We start from the raw sequence: 22539 nt of genomic DNA, 5'->3' as shown, positions 1-22539 counted from the left end.
AGAATCATAGTCCTATGAAGTAATATCTCATCTTAAAAATCTCAGGAAAAGACTGTTTTGCAACCTTTACTAGTCAACTTCTCTTCAGTGGAGAAGGAGTTTTGGTATTTTCAAGCACTAGTACTATCTGCAGTGGAGAGTATACATTATGTACAACTTGGAATCTTCTACTCTGACACATGGGGCAGTATCTGTCAGGAGCTCTCATTTTATAAAATCCTTCGGGATTTGGAAACCACTGCTTAGTTGTTAGGCATCCTGATTTCATTCATAAATCTATGAATCACTTGATAGTTTTGATGGTATAGAAACAGCCCAAGGATACAATCCCCTGTATCATTGTCTTCCTAGTTAGTTATAGAAAGCCTATTATTCCTAGATAGAAGAGGCTGGCTGACATTAAAAAGGAAATTCATTTAAGGCCAATCCAATTATTAAAACACCAATGTGAACACCTTTGCCAAGTGAAACCGTATTTAAGGTTTGACAAAGTTTGAATTCTACCCTCCACCCATTACTGTTTTTCATTTCCTACCTGGTATTTATTATCTACTGTTCTAATAAGCGCTCAGTTCCTGACTTTCAGGGGGTGCACAATCTAAAAGGAGGGTTGGCAGTGGGCATAAAGAAAGACTGACTACATAATGACACAAAAAAACACGAGCACAAGAAACTCAACAAAAGCACAAGAACATTGCAGTTGTAGGAGCCATTTTTAGACGTGTTATTACTCAGACAGGGCTGACCAGAGACCAATAATCAAAACAGCCACAGCCTTCCAGCATTATAGAATTCGAGGAGCCCCCATTAGTGCTGCTTCATTCATTCATTCATTCATTCATTCATTCATTCATTCAATTGTATTTATTGAGCACTTACTGTGTGCAGAGCACTGTACTAAGTGCTTGGAAAGTACAATTCAGCAACTGGAAATATTTTTCAGGGAAAGGAGGCCACAGTTATTTGAGGAAAAAAAAATGGTACTAGAAAAGGAAATATCTGATAAATAAGACTGCTTCAGTTTGTTCTGGTGTTGCTCAGAACTCCCAGGATAATGATGTTGGAGGAGAATGGTATGTGTTCCACCCAGCAAGTTTGGCAGTCCTGCGACATGGGAGGGGTTCATTCAGTCATATTTATTGAGTGTGTGCAGGGTAGTGTATTAAGCACCTGGGAAAGTACAATATAACAATAAAAAGATAAATTCCCTGCCCACAAGGAACTTACAGTCTAGACAGGGAGACAGACATTTATAAATTATAAATTTATGTACATATATGTACATGAGTTCTGTGGGGCTGGGACAGGGGTTAAGCAGGGAACAGCACTGCTTTCTTGACGGGGATATCATTGACAGTAGTTAGTGGAAAAGAGAACTCTGGACCCAGGAAGTAAAAAGGGAACCAAAGCTCAGAAGCTATTGAATGTAATGCAAGTGAATTAACTTAGCTTCTCTGTGCCTCAATTATGTCATCTGTAAAAAGTTATGTCATCTGTAAAAAATGGGGATTAGGAGTATGAGCCCAATGTGGAACTGGGACTGTGTCCAACCTGGTTAACTTGTATAATAATGATAATGTTGGTTTTTGTTAAGCGCTTACTATGTGCAGAGCACTATTCTAAGCGCTGGGGTAGATACAGGGTAATCAGGTTGTCGCATGTGAGGATCACAGTTAATCCCCATTTTACAGATGAAGTAACTGAGGCACAGAGAAGTTAAGTAACTTGCCCATAGGCACACAGCTGACAAGTGGCAGAGCCAGGATTTGAACCCACGGGAGATGGAAAGCAATACAATAAGGAAAAATAGCCAACTAACTTGGGAAATCATGTGGGACAACCTAATGACCCTGTATCTACCCCAGCGCTTAGTACAGTGCTCTGCACATAGTAAGCGCTCAATAAATACTATTGAATGAATGAATGAATGAATGAATTAGCCTCCATTTCAGTCATCTGGGAGATAATAATGTTGGTATTTGTTAAGCGCTTACTATGTGCAGAGCACTGTTCTAAGCGCTGGGGTAGATACAGGGTCATTAGGTTGTCCCACATGAGGCTCATAGTTAATCCCCATTTTACAGATGAGGTAACTGAGGTACAGAGAAGTTAAGTGACTTGCCCAAGGTCACACAGCTGACAAGTGGCAGAGCCAGGATTTGAACCCACGGGAGATGGAAAGCAATACAATAAGGAAAAATAGCCAACTAACTTGGGAAATCAAAGACAACGTTGATTTGATCATATTTGTGTATGCATGCTACCCTCCTGTTGCTGGTCGCTCTGCCCTCTTTCTTTTCCTCCAGTCAGCTTCATCGCCTCCATGGCTTCTACTGCTGTATTGGGCTTTCCCAGGCCTGCACAATTTTAGATCAATCAATCCAACACTGATGTTTAGTGAGCACTTTCTGTGGAGTAACAATCTTAAGCATTAAGATCCTAAACAGAAACAGCTTGGCTTAGTGGAAAAGCGCGAGCTTGGGAGTCAGAGATCATGGGTTCCAATCCCGGCTCTGCCACTTATCAGCTGTGTAACTTTGAGAAAATCACTTAACTTCTCTGTGCCTCATTTACCTCATTTGTAAAATGGGGATGAAGACCGTGAACCCCACGTGGGATAACCTGATTACGTTGTATCTCCCTCAGCACTTAGAACAGTGCTTGGCACATAGTAAGTGCTTAACACATACCATCATTATTATTATTAGGGTCAGTAAAGTAGAGCGGGTAGACACTATTAGTGCTCTCATTTTTTTAAAAATGGTATTTGCTAAGCGCCTATTCCATGCCCAGCACTTTACTAAGAGCTAGGGTAGATACAAGATAATCAGATTGAACATAGTCCTATGTGGGGCTCACAGTCTTAATTCCCATTTTACAGATGAGGTACAGAGAAGTTAAGTGATTTACCCAAGGTCATACAGCAGACAAGTGGTGTGGCCAGGATTAGAACTCAGGTCCTCTGACTCCCCGGCCTGAGCTCTTTCCACAAGGCCATACTGCTTCTCTGCTCATAAAGAAGGACATATCTGAGAGGGTTTCTAATTACCACCTGTGTACTCTATCCCAGTGGTTAGCACAGTGCTCTGCACTTAGAAAGAGCTTGATGAGTATTATTACTACTACAGAAAGAAAATGAATCTCTGTGTCCTTCCTTTCCTCCACCTGTAATCTACACTACTCTCTCCTGCTCTAATCAGATTCTTGAAATGTAGTTTAGCACATATTTCTCCATTGTTTCAAAGCTTATAAGGGCTTTCCATGTCCTTTTCCATCAATCAAACCCCACACAATTGGCTTCAAACTTTCCACAACTCTCTCCAGCCTACCTATTTGCTCTTTTTCACCACTACTCCCAAATTCACCTCTCTTGCCAAAACCGCAGTTCTCCCCATCTTAAAAACCTTCCTAAAATCCCATTTCCTTCAAGAAGCCTTTCCCTAAATTCACACACAGGCACACATAATTCACACACACACATAAATAAATATTTATTTAATAAAAATGGTATTTATTAAATGCTTACTAAGTGCCAGGCACTGTACTAAGCACTGTGTTATCAATCAATCAGTGGCATTTATTGAGCACTTACTAGGTACAGAGCACTGTTCTAGAACTTGGGAGAGTACAAGAGAATGAGCAGACACTTTCCCTGCCCAGGTAGATACAAGATAATCAGGGTGGACACAGTTCATGCCCCTCATGGGGTTCACAGGTAATCCCCATTTTACAGATAAGGTAACTGAGGCATAGAGAAGTTAAATGATTTGGCCTGGGTCACACAGCAGACAAGTGGTGAAGCCGGGAATAGAACCTAGGTCCTCTAACTCCCAGGCCCATGCACTTTCCATGTGGGCAGGGAATGTGTCTGTTTATCATTGTATTGTACTCTCCCAAGTGCTTATTACAATGCTCTGCACACAGAAAGCCCTCAGTAAATACAATTGAATGAATTAGACCACACTGCTTGTCATATTTTCCTAACATCCTAATCATCATCCAACTGCTTCAGCACTTCTGCACTTTATTGTATTTCCTATCCTTAGTGCATACACCTACCCACACACACCCCCAACACGTCAATTTTGATTTTTCATATGAACATTCAATTACTTATCCTGTGACTTCATCCTGACATATTTGATCAACCACCTGTTATATTCTCCTAGGTACACTATTTGTAAACAGTTTTGCTCTGTCTTTCTCTCCCACCTTTCAAATGTGAGGTTCTTGAGGGCAGACAGCATGTGTCTCTCTGGTACCCTTAGTATAGTACTTAGCATACTGCTTTGCAGGCGTAGACACCATTTGATTGAGAAGTTAATAAGATGAAATTAAGACTCTTTAAACATGGAATCAGTCCTTTTCTGTATTATTGGAGAGTGTTTATGTAATTGGAAAGTTTTCTTAGAGAAACAGTGTAGTTTAGTGGAAAGAGCACTGGCTTGGGAATCAGAGGTCATGGGTTCTAATCCCGGATCTGCCACTTGTCTGCTGTGTGACCTTGGGCAAGTCACTTAACTTCTCTGTGCCTCAGTTACCTCATCTGTAAAAATGGGGATTAAAAAATGTGAGCCCCACGTGGGACAATCTGATTACCCTGTGTCTACCCCAGCGCTAAGAACAGTGTTCAGCACATAGTAAGTGCTTAACAAATACCATTATTATTATTAGTAGTGGTAAGCCAATAGAGAATACTTTTTCTATATTGGTTTGAAATAAATTAATCATATTTATTCAGCACTTACTGTGTGCAGGGCTCTGTACTAAGAGTTTGGGAGAGTACAATACAACAGTATAACAGACACATTCCCTGCCCATAGGATTACTCTAAATGCATTATTAGGATGTATTTTCCTTTTTTCACTATAGAACTAACGATTTCTACTTACCACAGTGTTAGGTGACAAAATATAAAAAATAATATACCAGTGTTTTCTGCCAGACACACTCTTTTGAATTTTGCTCTGTAATTGAGAATGCATATTTTCTTCCTTCAATGATTCTAGCCTATTTTCATCTTTGTTCAATGTAAACAAAAAATACCAGCAATATCAAGGGTAAAAGAAGCATAAATGAATGAACAAATTCACTCAAGAAATCTTTTACTTTCCTACAAAATCTTGCTTTGAAACATGGGCCTAGACCAGTGAATACCAGACCTGATCTATAATTGAAGGTTTCAGTAGTAGCAATACTATTTATTCAGCACTTTCCATGATCTGAGCACTGTACTAAGCACTGGGAAAGAGTTCACAGGTGGGAATTTTAAATATTTTGAAATGCTTGATCTAAATAAACATTGCTAAAATACTTGCTGACAAAATCCTTTTCTTCTCATTCTTTTCAACCAAATGGAAGAAAATCTTAGGATTGAAGGTAGAGTCAGAAATAAAATATATTTTCTATTTAAATTATAGTGGATTCTAAATAATTCATGTTACAAAGGACAAAATGGATAAAATAAATCCACAGAAAAAACTCAAAATTTAATATTTTTTCCATTAGGTTTTCCATTGATTTTCCAAGAAAGCTAAATTGACTTGTAATAGATCTATCTCCCTATTCCTTCTTTCCCATTCTCTGGAGAGGGGCTAAAATGTGGGGACATAGATGAAAGGCAGATACCAAGAAGAGTGGATAATGAAGAATCAGCTGTGTTTTAGTGGAAGGTTTCTTAAGCTTACTGGGCTTACAACTTGTTTCTCTCACTCATACACCCTTTCACACACTGATAAGCTTGCCCCTCTAGAATGTAAGCTCATTATGGGCAGGTAATGTGTCTGCAAACTCTATTGTAGTGTACTCTCCCAAGTGCTTAGTACAGTGCTCTGAACATAGTAAGTGCTCAATAAATACCATTGACTGATCGATTGATATTTCCTTTTGGGGGGGCCCAAAAAGTGAGGAAAATGGAGTTTAGGAAGAGGGAATTAAATGATTAAAGGGATTGTAAAAGTTGAAATGAAAAGAGGGAGGAAGCAGAGTGAAAGAAAAAAACAGGGAAGAGAGCTAAATAGGGAGGGATAGGAGGAGAGAGGGAGGGAAGAAGAGGAAAAAAGGAGATGGAGGAGAAAAAGTAGGGAAAAGAAAGAAAGCATACATGGTAGGTCTGAGGCTTGCTAATTTACAATTCCCAAGACAAATGTAAGGTTTCCGGGAAATCTTCATCTTTTAGATTCTTCTAATTAATCAGTGATATGTATTGAGTGCTTAAAAAAAGCTGCCCCTCGTTTCCCTTCCTCTGATTGGTTATCCAGGCAGGATCTGATTGATTTGTTTTGTTTATTTTATGGTATTTCTTAAGAGCTTACTATGTGCCAAGCACTGTTCTAAGCACTGAGGTAGATACAAGTTTATCAGTTCAACACAGCCCTGTCTCACAAGGAGCTCACAGTCTGTGAACTAGGCAGTAAGATTTAATCCCCATTTTATAATTGAGGAAACTGAGGAACAGAGAAGTTAAGTGACTTGGCTAAGATCACACAGCAAGAAATTGGCAGAGCCAGGATAAAAACCTAGGTCCACTGACTCCCAGACCCATGCTCTTTCCTCTAGGCCATGCTGCTGCCTGTTGAGTGGTTACCACGATCTTATTGGTGGAAAATGTACACCTTGAGTCACCCAGTGACACAATCTCCTCTGGTTTTGAAAGCGGGAACCATCCACTGTACCTTGCTTCCCTTAGCAGAAGGCACTCTGTTTTCCAGTACTCTTTATTATCAAGATGCAATCATTAGAGTTAGGGTGGAAGGGAGAGAGATTTTGTGCTCCCCTTACTAGCTTGGCAGCTTGGGACTTTTGAAGTCCAATAATAAACTGCAGACAAGTGGGAGAGAAAGCAGAAAATATTATTTTCTTCTGTTGTTTTGGATAGGAAATAGCCTATCCACCCTGTCTACTCCCGCTGACCCACCCCTCTTAGCTAGCAGTGCCAAAACCGAGCCTTAGTAAATTTGTGAAAAGGAATAATCACTTTGTAAAGCCATCTCAAAAATGGTCAATCTTCAGGAACTTCGCCAAACATGAGGATCTTTGAGACTGACACAGAGACTGAGGAAGTATGACAGGCACAAATACACAGTGCACAGAGTCATCAGAGCTATCTTTGCTCAGGATAGTCAATAAATCAATGGTATTTATTGAGTGCTTACTATATGCAGAGAACTGTACTAAGCACTTGGAAGAGTACAATACTACAGAATTAGCAGACCTATTCCCTGTAATGAGCCTAGCAAAAGTGTGAGTTCAGCTCTCCCCAACTGAACTGTGGCGGCGGCAACAGTAAGAAGTGTCTCCACTTCTCCACTCTACTGCTACTGCCATGGTCCTGATGGCTGACTTCAACTTCTGATGTCCATCAGTAAGTCAATTAATCCATCAATCAACAGCATTGATCGAGGGATTACTGCATGTAGATCACCTTAGTAGTCACTTGGAAAAGTATAATATAACAGAGTTGGTAGACATGATGGCTCTCCATAAGGAGCTTACAGTCTGCAGGGCGAGACAGACATTAAAATAAATTACAGAAAAATCATTTCCATCATGGCCCTGGCTTGCTCCCTGGGGATCTTGGCAGAAATGATTTCAGAAATCAAGGTCACTTAGAACATGGAAGTGGTAGACAAGGAAAAGCCTGCCAGCCATAGATGCAGCTACTGCCCCCTGGCTGAAATGGCAATTTAATGGTTCTGGTCATCAAAACTTGGGTGTTGGGACAGTGGCCAAATTATATGACCATCTCACCTAGTGTGGTATGTCTGGTTACTTTACCCTTGACACTAGCTGGTGTAGTCAGTCTCATAAACTACTGCCCATCTCTGGGATGCCAACCCAGATTTTTCTCATCTGAACAATCTAAATGGTGGCAAAGTGAGTTACTAAGCTGCTTTTCCATAGCTTGAAAAAGAGCTTGCTAATGTGTACTTCTAATACATATGTGTGATCTAGTAATTTCAATACTTTTTCAGCCCACAGATAGGTTTTAACCAATGCAGACACTTGCTCCTCCAGTTTACCCTTGGAAGGATTTAGATTTTACTCTGCTGTCCCATTTGCCAGTGTAATCATAGAAAAGGTAGAGGAAAATCAAAAGAGAATTGCCGAGAAGTATCACTCATCAAGGTAGATTGTATTTGGTGAAGAATTATGATCTTCTGGTTAAAATAGCTCTATGATTAGCTAAAATTGAAACAATCTTGGGTTCACTGAAATAACAGAATATCACCAAATAATAAAATGTCAAATACTGTTTTTGTCTTGGAAATGTAATGATTAACCAAGCAAAGAAATCCATGCTATCTGAACTAATCAGCCTCCTGAGTATAGTGACATTTCTCCCTTTTGCAAATCTATCATGGTGGAACAAGGAGGTGAGATGTGAATTGCAAATATCATTATTCTCTTAGGTACTAAAATCAGGGAGAAGTTTTAATCTCCCTATAGGAAAATAATTTGCTGCAACTTTTCTAGATGCTTATTTCGATAATATCAATATTAGCTATGTAAAGGGAATATGACTGAGCATTGCAGTTCAGATTGGAAAGCAGAATTTTGTGTTAATGGGACAAATGCATGTGTGTTCTCCTGAAAAAAACCAAAGATTACGTTTCAACATTAGTGACTACCCATAAATAGACTATTATATCATCTAACTGCTTGCTTGCTCTTGTGCTGAATTAGACTGAGATGCTTGCATGACCCCAGTTTCACTGTCCTGTTCATGATTGCTGTACATTTGGGAGAAAACACATTGCCAAATTAGAGCACTATGAAGTTTCAAAATGCAATTTGATCTAGTAGGATCAAATTGGATTTCTTCCCAGCTCACTGGTCACATATCAGTCCCCCAAAACAGCCCCAAAGCCCTGGATTCTGCCCCTCCTTCATTCATTCATTCATTCATTCATTCAATTGTATTTATCGACACTTACTATGTGCAGAGCACTGTACTAAGTACTTGGAAGAGTACAATACAGATATGAACACACACATTTCCTGCCCACAATGAGCTTACAGTCTAGCGGGGGGAGACAGGCATTAATATAAATAAATAAATTACAGATATGTACAGAAGTACTGTGGGGGCTGGAGGGGATAGAACAAAGGGAGCAAGTCAGGGCAACACAGAAAGGAGAGGGAGAAGAGGAAATAATAAAGATGATGGTGCTTAGTCAGGAAAGGCTGTAGCTGTATGCCTGAGCTTTGGCTTTCCTGATAAGATAGGGAAAGGGAAAAAGGAGCTGAGGTTCTGGCTCTCAGGCACCCCTAGGTCCATTTGATCAGTTTTTTGCTGGGCTGGCCTCCGACTGATACCATCTTGAGGGGGAGACAGTCAGGAGAGGGGTTCTAATATTCATGAAGTCCATCAGTGGCCACCTTAGTGGGGAGAGAGGTCACAGGGTCCTCAGGTCTTGAACTTCTGCCTACTGAAATTATTGGTGTCCAAAAGGTCAGTACAGTCTTGAGGCCTCTTTCAACACAAGGCCCAATGTGTTGGGGATGTCCCAGCCAGAGTTTCAGATGCAGAAGCCTGCTTTCCTGTTCCAGTGCGAGATGGAGTTTCTTACCAAGGTGAGATGGGCTGGAGGAGAAAGGAAGTCAGTCCCTTCCATGCACCTATCAGTTCCTAGAAACCCTCTGGAAGGGAGAGTCCAGGCCTCATGGAATATATTATTTTGGAATATAGTAGGCCTATAAAATCAAGGTAATCTGATGAATCTTGAAATACACAGTCAGTAGAACTGTACAACTATGTTTAGCAAAGCTTCCTTCTAATTAATTTTTAAAGGACAAAGTTGAAGACATTACTCATTATTGGTAAAATCATTAAACTTGTCTTTATCATGAAATCATGCTTTTACCCGAAAGCAAAATGAAACTTTACTTGCTATTAACTTTGGTTTGAAAAATCTCATTTTCCAGTTTTAGTGGACTTACAGCCTACGAGATGTTGTAGTAGTAATATTTCCATTTTTCCCTATCTGGTATTTTCAAGTAGTTCTATTTAATTGTTTTCTGGTACTTTATCCAATCTTTGAGCACCATTGTTGTTTGGGCTATCATTTCATATGTGACATATGAGAAAGGTGTTGAAAATTCAAATACAAATGGATATATTATTCCAGCAAGTGTACAGAATTTACTTTCCTGAGTTAAGTTTAAAAAGAAACAAATGGCAAGTTTTGTGCTTCCCAGCAATTTAATGATTTTTTCCTTCTATTAGTCCTTCTTAAGGAAAGCAGTTGATGCCATTTTAAAGGGTGAGATAATAATAGTAACCAGTCAAGTTTTAATTTGGTTATTTAAATAAAGACAAATAAACCTTATGCTAGTTGTTTGTTGATGATAATTGTTATTTATCCATAAGCAGTTTAAATAATTGAAACCAACAAAAGCCTCAGAATTTTTCTCCCTAAAGGAAAGACACTGGATGTAAAATAAAAACAAGCTTTGAGAGAAGAAGAGATCAATTGTGCCCTAGCAAATAGCTATTTCCCTAGTGTCAGTACTGATTTATATGGGTCAAGTTGTAAAGAATGTTGCTCTAGCTATTAACTGTGAGTTCTCCATGTGTTCGCAGAGCCATTATGCTTGCCGAGCCATTATGCTTGCCGAGCCATTATGCTTGCCATCCCAGAACCTCTGCTCCTATAATATTCCTACACTTGTAAAACACAACCTCCAATTCTTTGGATGTTCATACCTACTCAGTTTGTCACACAATAGATGGTGAAGAGACTGATGACCCGATCTATTAAGATGTGTCAGTCACTTCAGGGTTCTGATATTCCTTAATAAGCACTGTGGTGTACTCTAAAAATAAGTTCATCTTTGCAATTATCTTGAAAAATATCCTTTTTTTGTTTTCATTTGCTTTTCAGTCTATAAACATTTTGCAAAGTCTAAATATAGAAAGAGTTCTTTTGCTTCCTTGTAGGAAAATGCTGTAAAACACTTTATTCCATGTGTTTTGCAAGTCCCCCACATCACTCTTATCTACTTGTTCATTATCTTTCTCTAGTTCAGGTACAATAGTAATGCAAATTAAGGAACCTTATAAATGAAAGGCATGATTCCCAAGCACTGTCCTTTCAGTAGTATTTTTGTTTAATGAAACTTCCCAGTATCTGTTTTCCAGAAAATAGAGTGGCAGATACATTATCTTTGTGGTAATAATTTTACTTTTAAGAAAATTGGCTGTATTAGCAGAAATAATGGATCAGGAAATGGTGTATAAAGTAAACAAGAGCACAACTAGGAAAATGGACAAAAAACACATTTTGCTATGAGAAAAATGTGATTCTGGGCTTGAGTTTTGTCCTCTGACTTTCAGGCAAAGAAGACTTAAAACGTTTGTTGAAGATGAATATTAGAAGATTAGTGGGGAAGAAAACCCTGCAGTTGTACCATCATTAGCGTGAACAGTATCTACTCTATACAGAACACTGTACAAGACACTTGGGAGCAGAGTATTGCTGTTTAACCATGCTATTATCACCTTGAAAGTTATTCACCCCGGATGCTTTTTCTACCACAAAATAAAATAGTATATCCAAACAATATAGGATCCCAGATATCTCAGCTTGACCTAAAAGGACATTATAAATTCACCTAAAACTTTTGAAAAGACATGGGGGCATAAAAGATACTCTTCGCCATAATTCTTGAAGGAAAAATCTACCATTTGGATCTGTATGACAAATCTGAATTTCTTTATTCTGCTCCTTCTACTCAGGAAGAGCCTGTTGACACCTGAAAGAAAGGCCAAAATAGCAGTTTCAAGATCCACTTGGCAGAATACATATAATAATTTTTCCTTCACCTTATCACTGACATTCTAGCTAGTAAAACCTATGCCCTATGTAATGTCTATAATGGAATTTATCTTTTGGGTTTATATTTTAAAAAGCATACTGCATTACAAGATGACACCATGCAAGGAAAGGTATCAAAACAGAATCATGCTCCTGGTAAAATAGGATTTGTTGTATACTTGAGGAAACTGCAGATAGAGTCTTAAGTGCCCACGATCGATCTGCTATATTTAATACTAGTAACATCATATTGTCTGGTGCCTTTGTAAACTTCCTAGTAAACTGTTGGAGGACAGAATTCTCGTTATTCAATACTAATACCAGAGTTTACTCAGCATAGGGAAAATATCTCACATTCATTAATAACAAACAAATGTCATCAAGAGTGAAGCAAAGTTAGGCAAGTGATTTAAGCATCTTGCTTTTAATTAAGAAAAGCCAAATGGGAAGAGTTTAAAATTCCCAGTGTGTGAAGTATTTGGACTTAGCCCCTTCTCCCACAATTTAAGCACTTTGCTGATGATGGAACAAGATAAAAAGGGTCAGGCATGCTCTTGGCTTTGGGTAAGACAGAGAGGTAGTCCTGAATGTGAAAGCAGCAGCTGAGAAGAGGGCAGGAGACCTAGGAAAATAACATCTAAAGAAGAAAAGAAGATAGAACAGAATAAAAAAAATGCACACCTCCAACCCCTTTTATCTCACAATAACCCTTGGAATACCGTAATAATGTTTCACGGTCATCAATCCTATAAAAATTGAGGCCCAGTGAAGAAATGCTGTGTGGACAAGAAAATCAGTTATCTTCATCAAGTCTTTAAAAGGGAACCAATCAATCAGTAGGATTTATTGAAAACTTACTGTCATCATCATCATCATCATCAGTGGTATTTATTGAGCGCTTAATGTATGCAGAGCACTGTACTGACCATTTGGGGGAGTACAACAGAATTGGTAGGTTCCCTGCCTACAGTGAGCTTACAGTCTAGAGGGGGAGAAGGCTATTTGCAGAGCACTGTACTAAGCACTTGGGACAGACCAATAGAGTTAGTAGACACAATCCCTGTCCTCAAGGAGCTTAGTGACTCATGGGCAGTTGATATTAGGTAGGTTTCTGGAAGGTCAAGGAATTCCTCATAACGTGACAAAGAAAGATGAACAAATGTGTCCAGTTGGACTCAGGAAGGTGGTTTTAGGTACCGAAAAAGCCAAGGTGGAAGAGTGAGCTTCACAGTTACTACCATCAGATATCAAGCACAACAACACAACAAGAATAACACTTTTGTGTGCCCACTGGGGCCAGGGCTGTGGTTCCTGCATTGATCTTTCCAGTTCCAGTCTCATTCAGAGTTCAACTTCAGTGTCAGTGGAGTCTTCTTTAAATATGAGGGACAACTCCACATACTGTCCAGTACTAAAAGACTGTTGATATCTGTTCAAGAACATCCTTCAGTAGAGGCACAGGGGTTCTCTTGATTATTGTACTGGTATGGACTAGAGGGTTCCAAATATCTCACAGTCCTATCATGTTAAAAACCCACAGGATACAACTTAAGATCATTTTTTTCTTAGTTTTGCCCTCTCCATAATAGTTGTGTTTTTTAAGTGCCTACTATGTGACAAGCACTGTATTCAGCTCTGGGGTAGATATAAGATAATCAGGTCCCACAGAGGGTTCACAGACTAAGTATGAGGGAGCACAGATATTGAATCCCCATTTTTCAGATGAGGGAACTGAGGCACAGGGAAGTTGTGATGTCCCCAGTGTCACACAGCAGACAAGTGACAGAGCCGGGATCAGAATCTATGTTTTCTGACTCCCAGGCCCGTGTTCTTTCCTCTAGGCCATGTAGCTTCTCTTAAAAGATGGATTAAAGTTGGCCGCTCCTGAAAATACAACTTCAGAGAGTTAAAGCATAACTATAGGTAGTAAAGGTAATTAATGTTTTAGTTAATGTCTGTGAATCTATATGGAATACAGTAATAAATGATCATCCATTGAAGATGCTTTGTGGGTTTTTTCCAATCAGTCAATCAGTGGTATTTATTAAGCACTTGCTGTGTGCAGAGCACTGTACAAAGCCCTTGGAAGAGTACAGTAGAATCAGTAGACACAATCCCGGCCCTCAGGGAGCTTACAAAACAATAAGAGGGGCGGTCCTTAGAACAAATTTTTCTTGAAGAATCCAGGCCCCAAATAATGGTTAATGTTGAACTTAATTAAAACGGAATACTTGTTCACTGAAAGGTAGGGAGTCCAGTCATCCAGTTTTATCCTGGACAGTCAGGTTTTCAGCTGATCTGTCCCCTGTACGATAAGGACAACACTCAGTATGCTTTTTTGTCCAGTCGTTTTACTTTTCAGCACCCAGTTTCCTTCCACATGGCAAGTTTTGCTGCTCTGAAGTCACACCTCTGTTCCCTTGGACACAAAATGCAGTTCTGGAACAAATAGGGACCAAGACATGTACCTCAATGTCTGACATGCTCAAGCACCATCATTTGGCCATCCTACCGTAAGGCAGGGTATACCAAGAACTGTGGAAAATGCAAGAGATTTGGTTTGAATTTCAACCGAGAGGATTAAGCTTCTTTCTTATTTCCCTACACACCCCCAACCATTCCAAATTATGAAAAAAAACCCAGCAGATGGTTCCCGACTTAGTAGCTGGAAGAAGAGAATGATTGTGTGTATGTCAGAAGGAGTTCAAAACCCGTATCGATGAGCCTTTCATGTTTTCCAGATCTATCTTATGCTTGGATCTTCAATGATAATCCTTTGTATGTTCAGGAGGATAGCCGGCAGTTTGTATCACAAGCAACGGGCAACTTGTACATCGCAAAAGTGGAGCCGTCAGATGTGGGGAATTACACCTGCCTTGTAACTAATGCAGAAGCACAGAAAAATGTGCAGGGCCCACCCACTCCATTAGTACTTCGCAAAGACGGTGAGATAAATAAATTCTACTGCTTCTCCAGGAAATTCTCATGAAAACGGGATGCTCAAATTGTCTCAACTTGTAGCTTTTCCTAGCCTCTTCAGTTCAGTCTTTGATCCCAATCAATTTACTTGGCTACATAAAAGAGGAAAAAAAAGTTACAGTTTAAGGATTTTGGAAAAAGTATACACAGAGCAAAATAAACAAGAACTATATAGTGATCTCCAAGAGAAAAACAATTTAAGTTTCTCTTGCTAATTTTACCCCTCACGGAAAATTTATATTCAAATTAGATTCTGACAAGTTTTGTAGCTTAAATTTAAGTCATGGTTTGTATGATTCAGAGAACTAGAAAATCTCAGAAAGTCATTGGAGTGAAAAAAAAAATCTCTTTAGTTGGCTCTATATATTTCCCACTGTGAACATTTAATTAAAGATAGCTTGTTGGTAAAGTTTGTGATAATATTCTGAATTCAAATTGTAGGCCCACTTACTGTTCTCAAAACATTTTTGAAAGGGCAAGCACATACTGATGTGTCACGATAATAAGGCAACTGAAAATTATGAAAATCTAATTCCATCTAGAAACTTTACTGCCAGAGTTTTATGGGTATTAGCAATTGCTAATACTGCAAAATATCTTATGAAATTCTTAATGCAAAATGTGCCAGTTACTAAATTCATTTCTGGACTCAGTTCTTCCACAGTATGTCTCCCCTTCAATTCAGTTGTAGCTTTGTGTGTACACAAAAGGTATGTATTATGAGAAATTCTACAGATTTTCTTCATTCTGCTTTGTATCTTTGCTCTGCCTTGCAGTTTTCCTCTTTCTGTCCTTCCCAATGTTAATTCCACAACTCTTCAAATGCTTTCAATTTAAAAGCCCTATGAATATGGAAAAAGTTATAATACAAAGGAAGGTTTTAACAGCATGCTACCCTTTTATTCTGCTATTTGATTTACCACCAATAACCATTTACTTTAAGTAAAAATTGTTCTCCTTATTTTAGCAGATTCGTTTGATTGGGCAGGAGCAGAACTTGCAGTGCTAACTGTTGTGATGTTTAACAGGTGTAATGGGGGAGTACGAACCAAAGATTGAACTACGTTTTTCTGAAACAACTCATGCCGCAAAAGGTTCATCTGTAAAACTGGAATGTTTTGCCCTTGGAAAGTAAGGTGTTTTTTTTTTTTCACTTTTTGTTTTCTGGCTGCTTTTTTAATAAAACCTTTTACTATTCAAACACTGCTCCAAGTTAAACTACACAATGGATCTCAAATGTTTGACAAAATGAAGCTATCAGATGGAATTTAAACAAACATTTCTAGTACTCTGGAAATGTATGGGACTGACTTTCTACCCTAATTTTGCTGATACTTCTTCCATTTTATGGGCAATGAGCTGCCTTAGGCTGAATACTTCTGGAGATTAATTGCACTTGTGTAAGGTAGTGGGTGAAATCGCTAAACTATCCAACTCATCCTTCCCTATAATGTGTCATGCCATAATCATCCAGAAATACATTGCCTGGAGTGTCTCATTGCTTAATTAATCAGCAGTTCTAGAAAATGAAAAACCTGTACTGCTCATTTCCAAAATAAGACTAATTAAATGCCATTGTTCATAGCTGATAATTAGAGTTGAGCTGAAGCTGCCCAGAGGTAGTGAAGGTATTTGTTACTCTCTGACAGGATTTTAAGCAGGGTGAACGTTTGTCAGAACTCATCTTGGAATGATGGAATGTTGGTCTGCCAAATGGCTATAATTTTGAGTTCAATACCCAGAGTTTTTCTCTGCTGTCTCAGTTGTTTATTGCAACTCTATAATTTCAACATATCCAATTTTTAAACCTAGATAATATGGAAATGCAAAAAAAAACACCACCCAAAAAAGAGACAAGAAGGACTCTGGTTCATTGATATCCCAGGCAGTCTCAGTGAACTATGGGTATTTATAAAGTGAATGTATATACCTGATCTGAATAGATTATCTTTTTTATACTACTCCAAAGGAATTCAGGAATGATAATATCTGACAAATCCAAAATCGTATTATTCCTTGAAGAGGTCGTGTGGTGCAGTTCAAAGAAAGTTGGTTGCTATATCAAATCCATTTGACTACAATTATCACGTTAACCTTAATGTAGTTTTGCTTCATTTTGACAACCCATCTTAAAATTGTGAGTTTTGAAAGTTCTCAAGCCTACTTAAAGGTTAAAAGCTTAAAAAAAAAAACCTTCCACTGTAAAATACTTGGAATTATCTCATTTTTTATTTGAAACAGACCAATGAAATATAGACATGAAAAACATGACTAGAGAAATTTTGGATTTTAATATCCATAATTTATTCATTTATATTAATGTCTGTCTTCCCCTCTAGACTTCAAGCTCATCGTGGGCAGGGAATGTGTTTTCTAACTCTGTTGTATCATGCTTTTCCGAGCAATTAGTACAGTGCTCTGCACACACTAAGGACTCAATAAAAGCCATTGAAAGATATAATGCAAAAAAATTTACATTTATATAGTCATTGTGAATACCATCCAAAAAACAGAATCTAATTATTATTAGTTGTTGCTTTGTACAATCTCAAGTCCTATTCAGTGCTCTGCTATGCTATAACACAATCCCTAGTTATTCTTCAAATATGGTCCTTATTACATATTTAATCATTCCATGGTTCTTCAGTATTCTATTTTGCCTAAAAATGAATTTGGATGAATTCTCATAGTTCCATTTATTTTACCTAATGTAGTATAAGCAGCGTGGTTCAGTGGAAAGAGCACGGGCTTGGGAGTCAGAGGTCATGGGTTCTAATCCCGGTTCTGCCACTTGTCAGCTGTGTGACTTTAGGAGAGTCACTTAACTTCTCTGGGCCTCAGTTACATCATCTGTAAAATGGGGATTAAGACTGTGAGCCCCATGTGCGACAACCTGATTACCTTGTAGCCCCCAGGGCTTAGAACAGTGCTTAGCACATAGTAAGCACTTAACAAATGTCATCATTATTATTATTATTATAACTGTCAAAAGAGTATTTGACTATAATTTGGAATTTGATTGGGTTCAAAATCAAGTTTGAAAAGGCTGCTTTCATTTCATTTTTAAATATGTTCCTTTTTGTATTCATGGAAGATATCAGCATAAAAGAAAAATTAAGAGTATTAAAGAGGATTATTTTGTGTTTTTTTGTTTTTAAGTGGTATTTGTTAAGTGCTTACTTTGTGTCAAGCACTGTTTTCAGCACTGGGGTAGAAAATGGTAATCAGGCTGAATATAGTCCCTGTCCCTCATAGGGCTCACAGTCTAAATTGGAAGGAGGAAGATTGAATCCCCATTTTACAGATGAGGTAACCTAGGCACAGAGAAGTTAAGTTCGATGGGTTTATTATCATTCTATCATCAGAAAATGAGTTCCAGAGAACTTAAACATTTCATATAGATACATAACCCAAATTGCATAAGTACCTTTGCACCACACCACCTTACTAACAGACCTCTCAGAATATTGGAGGACTGAGTCCATCAATTTATTTATTCATTCACTTGGATTTATTGAGCACTTACTGTGTGCAGAGCACTGTACTAAGTGCCTTGGAAAGTACGATACAACAATAAACTGACATATTCCCTGCCCACAATGAGTTTATAGTCTAGAGGGGGGTTGGGAAGAATGTTCATTGATGACTTCAGTAAGCAAGTAATTACTTATTTCCATAAGCCTTGTCTACACTAGGGCCCTAGGATAGTAGTTATCCTCTCTACTGGCCTATCATTACTAACAAATTCTCCAAAAGTTAGTGGATTCTCATATATCATGGATCTGTACTCTCCAGAGAATGGCTGAACCCACTGGGGATTTTCCATAGTGATGACTATACTTTCCAACGACTTGCTATACATCACCCAAGGCAGGCTTTTCTCAATGAAAGACAATATTTCACAACACTTGATGGACTTTTTTATCCTGCATTTTCAAAGTGATAACTATATTTCTTAAGACATGCCCCCAAACTTGCTTTAGTCAGACTTTAGTATTTAGGGACTCTGGAGGTAGCTATGTGTCAGACATCTGTCAAAGAAAAGAAAAGCAATGAAAATAGAGGATTATAGCCAAAATGTTGATGGATCCTTAACTATAGTAGTGGTAGTAGGATTCCATTGTAATGATAATGGAAAGAGTGAGAGAGCAATAACTGTTAGGAAAATGACTTAATGGAAATCTTCTTGAAATAAGTAATAAAAGACCTTCAAAAATTCTCTGGGGACTTCAAAGGAGAAAAACGAAGAGCAAGGTTCTAGGGTCAGAAGAAATAATCTCTCTTCCAGAGATTACATCTGCTGTAACAGTTAGAGTGTATTGAAGAGGAAAAGAAAATAAAGTTCAAAAAATAAGTACAACTGCATATATCCTACTTGCACCAGGAAAGAGCCCATCTCATGTAATTATGAAATAGACCTGGATCAGAATTTGCTTGTTTTTATTTTTAAACACAATTTTTGAAGTACATTCTAACTTTTTCCATTTTCTTTGGTGGACTGCTCAAACTATATTTAGGCCTGGAAAAGAGTAGAACTCTTGGGGCCTGGCTTTATACATCACAAATCTCACCATTTTATACATTTCCACCCTTTTTATTGAATGTACTGCTATTTCAGCACTTCCCTCTGGCAGCCCTTATCTACATTTCTTTAAATGCAATTGCTTCCCCATACTTCTAGTTTATTTTAAAATTGCATCCCTGACTCAATTGTAAGTTCTTTGAGGAGAGGGATTTTCTAATGACTCTATTGTACTCTTCAAATGCTTAGTACAGTGCTCTGTACACAATAAATGCTCAAAAGGTGCTACTGATGAACTGAAATAAGCAAACTGGAAAGAGCTAGGTATCAAACAAGTGAAGAATATTAAGTATCACTTCCATTTCCTACCAAGTAAGTGGAGGCCAATCATCCATTCTCCTTCTTTCATGGAATCAGGACTCCTCCACCTTCTTCCCCACATCTCTGATCTGAGACCCCTCATTTCTCCCATTTCCCATCTAAGCTGGGAGTTTTGTTTTAGTTAGTTTGTTTTTCTGGTATTTGTTGCATGCTTACTATGTGCTAAGCACTGTTCTAAGCACTGGTGTAGCATACAAGATAATCAGGTTGGATATAGTCCGTCTCATGTAGGGCTCACAGTCTAAGTAGAAGACAGGAGGATTTTATCCCCATTTAACAGATGAGGTAACTCTGAGGTACAGAGAAGTTACATGTTTTGCCCAATGTCATATAGAAGAGAAGTGGTGAGGCTGTTTTCTCATCCCCAACTCCTCTCAAAGCCAGGTCCTCTGGGTCTCCTGTCTTACCCCCAGAACTGGGGCTCTTAGGTCCCTTCACCCTCTCTTTTCCCAGTATGGAGAATTTGGGGCTTCTGGATTCTATCTGTTTCTCCACCCCTGCCCTCCAAGGAGGAGGTAGGTTTTTGATTCAGGTTTTGAGATCTTCTCACAAGAGACAATTGTGAAGGAGGAGAATATGACCATGGGGCAGGAGTGTGGTGGTACTTGTGGAAGATCACGTCTTGGAACTTCGACCTTCTCAAGACAATTGTTGGTAAAGTCATCAAAGCGCTAGTATGAGGGCAGTGAGGATTTCAGAGGGACGGTCATGGTCTGGAATAGTTGGGAGTATGGGAGATTCTGGTTGTGGTAGTCTAAGAAGAAGGTCTAATACTGTTGCTGAACAGAAGATCCTTGTGGGCAGGGAATGTGTCTAACAAGTCAGTTATAGTGTTCTTTCCCAAGCACTTACTGTGCTCTGCACACTGTAAGTGTTCAATGAATAAGATTGATCGACTGATTGAACGAAGAGAGGACTGAATTATAGCAGGTAAGTGACTTAGCTGTGCTGTTTTTAGATATCCACCAATACACTTCAGCTGCACAAGGGCAGCCCAGAGCTGGAAGTTGGCCCTGTGAGAATAATAAAGGGTCAATAGGGCTGTTGACTTCAAAATAGCTTCAGCAAATACATTATGTATTTAGATACATGTCATAAGCCACTTTGGGTTGATTGGATACTCTTTTTTTTAGGAATTCTACTTCTTTCCCTTTCTAGTCTGGATTTCCAGCTTCACCAATCAAACTTTCTCTGGTTAACAAGTCACAGTTAATCTTTTGTAATGATAAAATTTTTAAAAAAGAGAAAGTTTTCATCATTTTACGATCTCTGTTTTCATCTTCCCCTTCCTGTCAGATGTTCAACATTATGCCTGGTCTTCTTTTGAAAATATAACTTAAGTATATATTTTGTTAGTATTATTTTTTATGCTAACTGTATTCCTTTCTTGGCTTTGGGGGAGGGTGGTCAGTGGGAAAAGTGGGGATAATAGCCTCAATTTTCCATCTGTATTAGCTTCTTACATTTATTGATTTGCCCAGATAATTGCTAAGCTGTTCAATTGCCTGTCCAGATAGCCTAAAAATGTTTTATGAGAGAGTATTCATGTTCAAATGTATGATTTTAGTGGGACTTTGTTTTGAGGAAGGGCTACTCTTTGATAGGGTGATGCAATGGAGAACAGATTTGACTTGTATACAACTACTGTTTTCAAACTATTTCCTTATTTTTCAAACCTCCAGATAATACAGCACTTTCTATAGAAGAAAGGTGGGGTATTTATGGTACTTAAGCAGCATGGCTTAGTGGAAAGAGCCTGGGTTTCGGAGTCAGAGGTCATGGGTTCGACTCCCGGCTCTGCCACTTGTCAGCTGTGTGACTGTGGGCAAGTCACTTAACTTCTCTGTGCCTCAGTTACCTCATCTGTAAAATGGGGATTAACTGTGAGCCTCACGTGGGACGACCTGATTACCCTGTATCTCCCCCAGTGCTTAGAACAGTGCTCGGCACATAGTAAGCGCTTAACAAATACCAACATTATTATTATTATTATTCTTATTGCAAACACCTACCAAGCCTAATCTCTGTAACTTTTGCAAATTTTGTGGTGACTATATAGCCAGAGCAAAACAAAGAATTGAACAAATGAGTCAGTAAATTTAGGCAGCCTGGATGACTCAGGCCAAAACTGGATTTTATGTCCTACATCTGTCTTGATGGTGCAATATTTTGAATGCTCCGAGGGTTCATGGATCTGAGGAGTTGAATTACTAGACTGACTTTTCACTGCCAAAAATGCATCAGTACAGCTGGTAGTTCCTCATGATTACCACAAAATGGAAGCTGACAAAAATCTACCATAGGAAGCAGCATGGCCTAGTGGAAAGAGCTCAGGCCTGAGAATCACCACTGTGGGTAACCTAGGGCAAGGCACTTAACTTCTTTGTGCCACAGTTACCTCCACTGTAAAATGGAGATTATGACTGTGAGCCCCACCGGTCCCACCTCCGACTTCTTCAACCACCTTGACCCCTTTCTCACCTTCCTTCTCTCCTTCTCTCTGCCCACTCTGATCCTTGGAGACTTCAACATCCATACGGATGTACCCGACGACTCCTCTGCCGCCCGCCTGCTATCCCTCCTCGACTCTGCCGACCTCCTCCTCCACCATACCGCGCCCACTCACCGACTCGGTCACACCCTCGATCTCGTCATCTCCTACCGCTGCACTATCTCCTCCCTCACCAACTCTGAAATCCCTCTCTCTGACCATAACCTTCTCACCTGCCTCATCTCTCACACTCCCTCCCCCTGCAAATCTTCGCTACTGCCCCACAGAGACCTCCGCTCTCTCGATCCCATCCGTCTTTCCAATAGCATCTCTCCTCACCTTGCCGC

General features: G+C 39.1%; 1 protein-coding gene across 1 annotated transcript in view; it reads left to right on the top strand.

Annotated features, from left to right (window-relative positions):
• The window catches only part of CNTN6 (contactin 6), a 361761-nt gene that overhangs the window by 194786 nt on the left and 144436 nt on the right, over positions 1–22539 (top strand). The window contains exons 6-7 of the mRNA XM_029049898.2: positions 14561–14764; positions 15827–15929. Coding sequence (XP_028905731.1) covers positions 14561–14764; positions 15827–15929 — 307 coding nt within the window. The remainder of the gene's footprint in view (positions 1–14560; positions 14765–15826; positions 15930–22539) is intronic.

This window comes from Ornithorhynchus anatinus, chromosome X1, assembly GCF_004115215.2.
Source record: "Ornithorhynchus anatinus isolate Pmale09 chromosome X1, mOrnAna1.pri.v4, whole genome shotgun sequence".
NCBI classification, from domain to species: Eukaryota; Metazoa; Chordata; class Mammalia; order Monotremata; family Ornithorhynchidae; genus Ornithorhynchus; species Ornithorhynchus anatinus.
The sequence above is the reverse complement of the archived record's forward strand: the minus strand, read 5'-3'. Positions and strand labels throughout refer to the sequence as shown.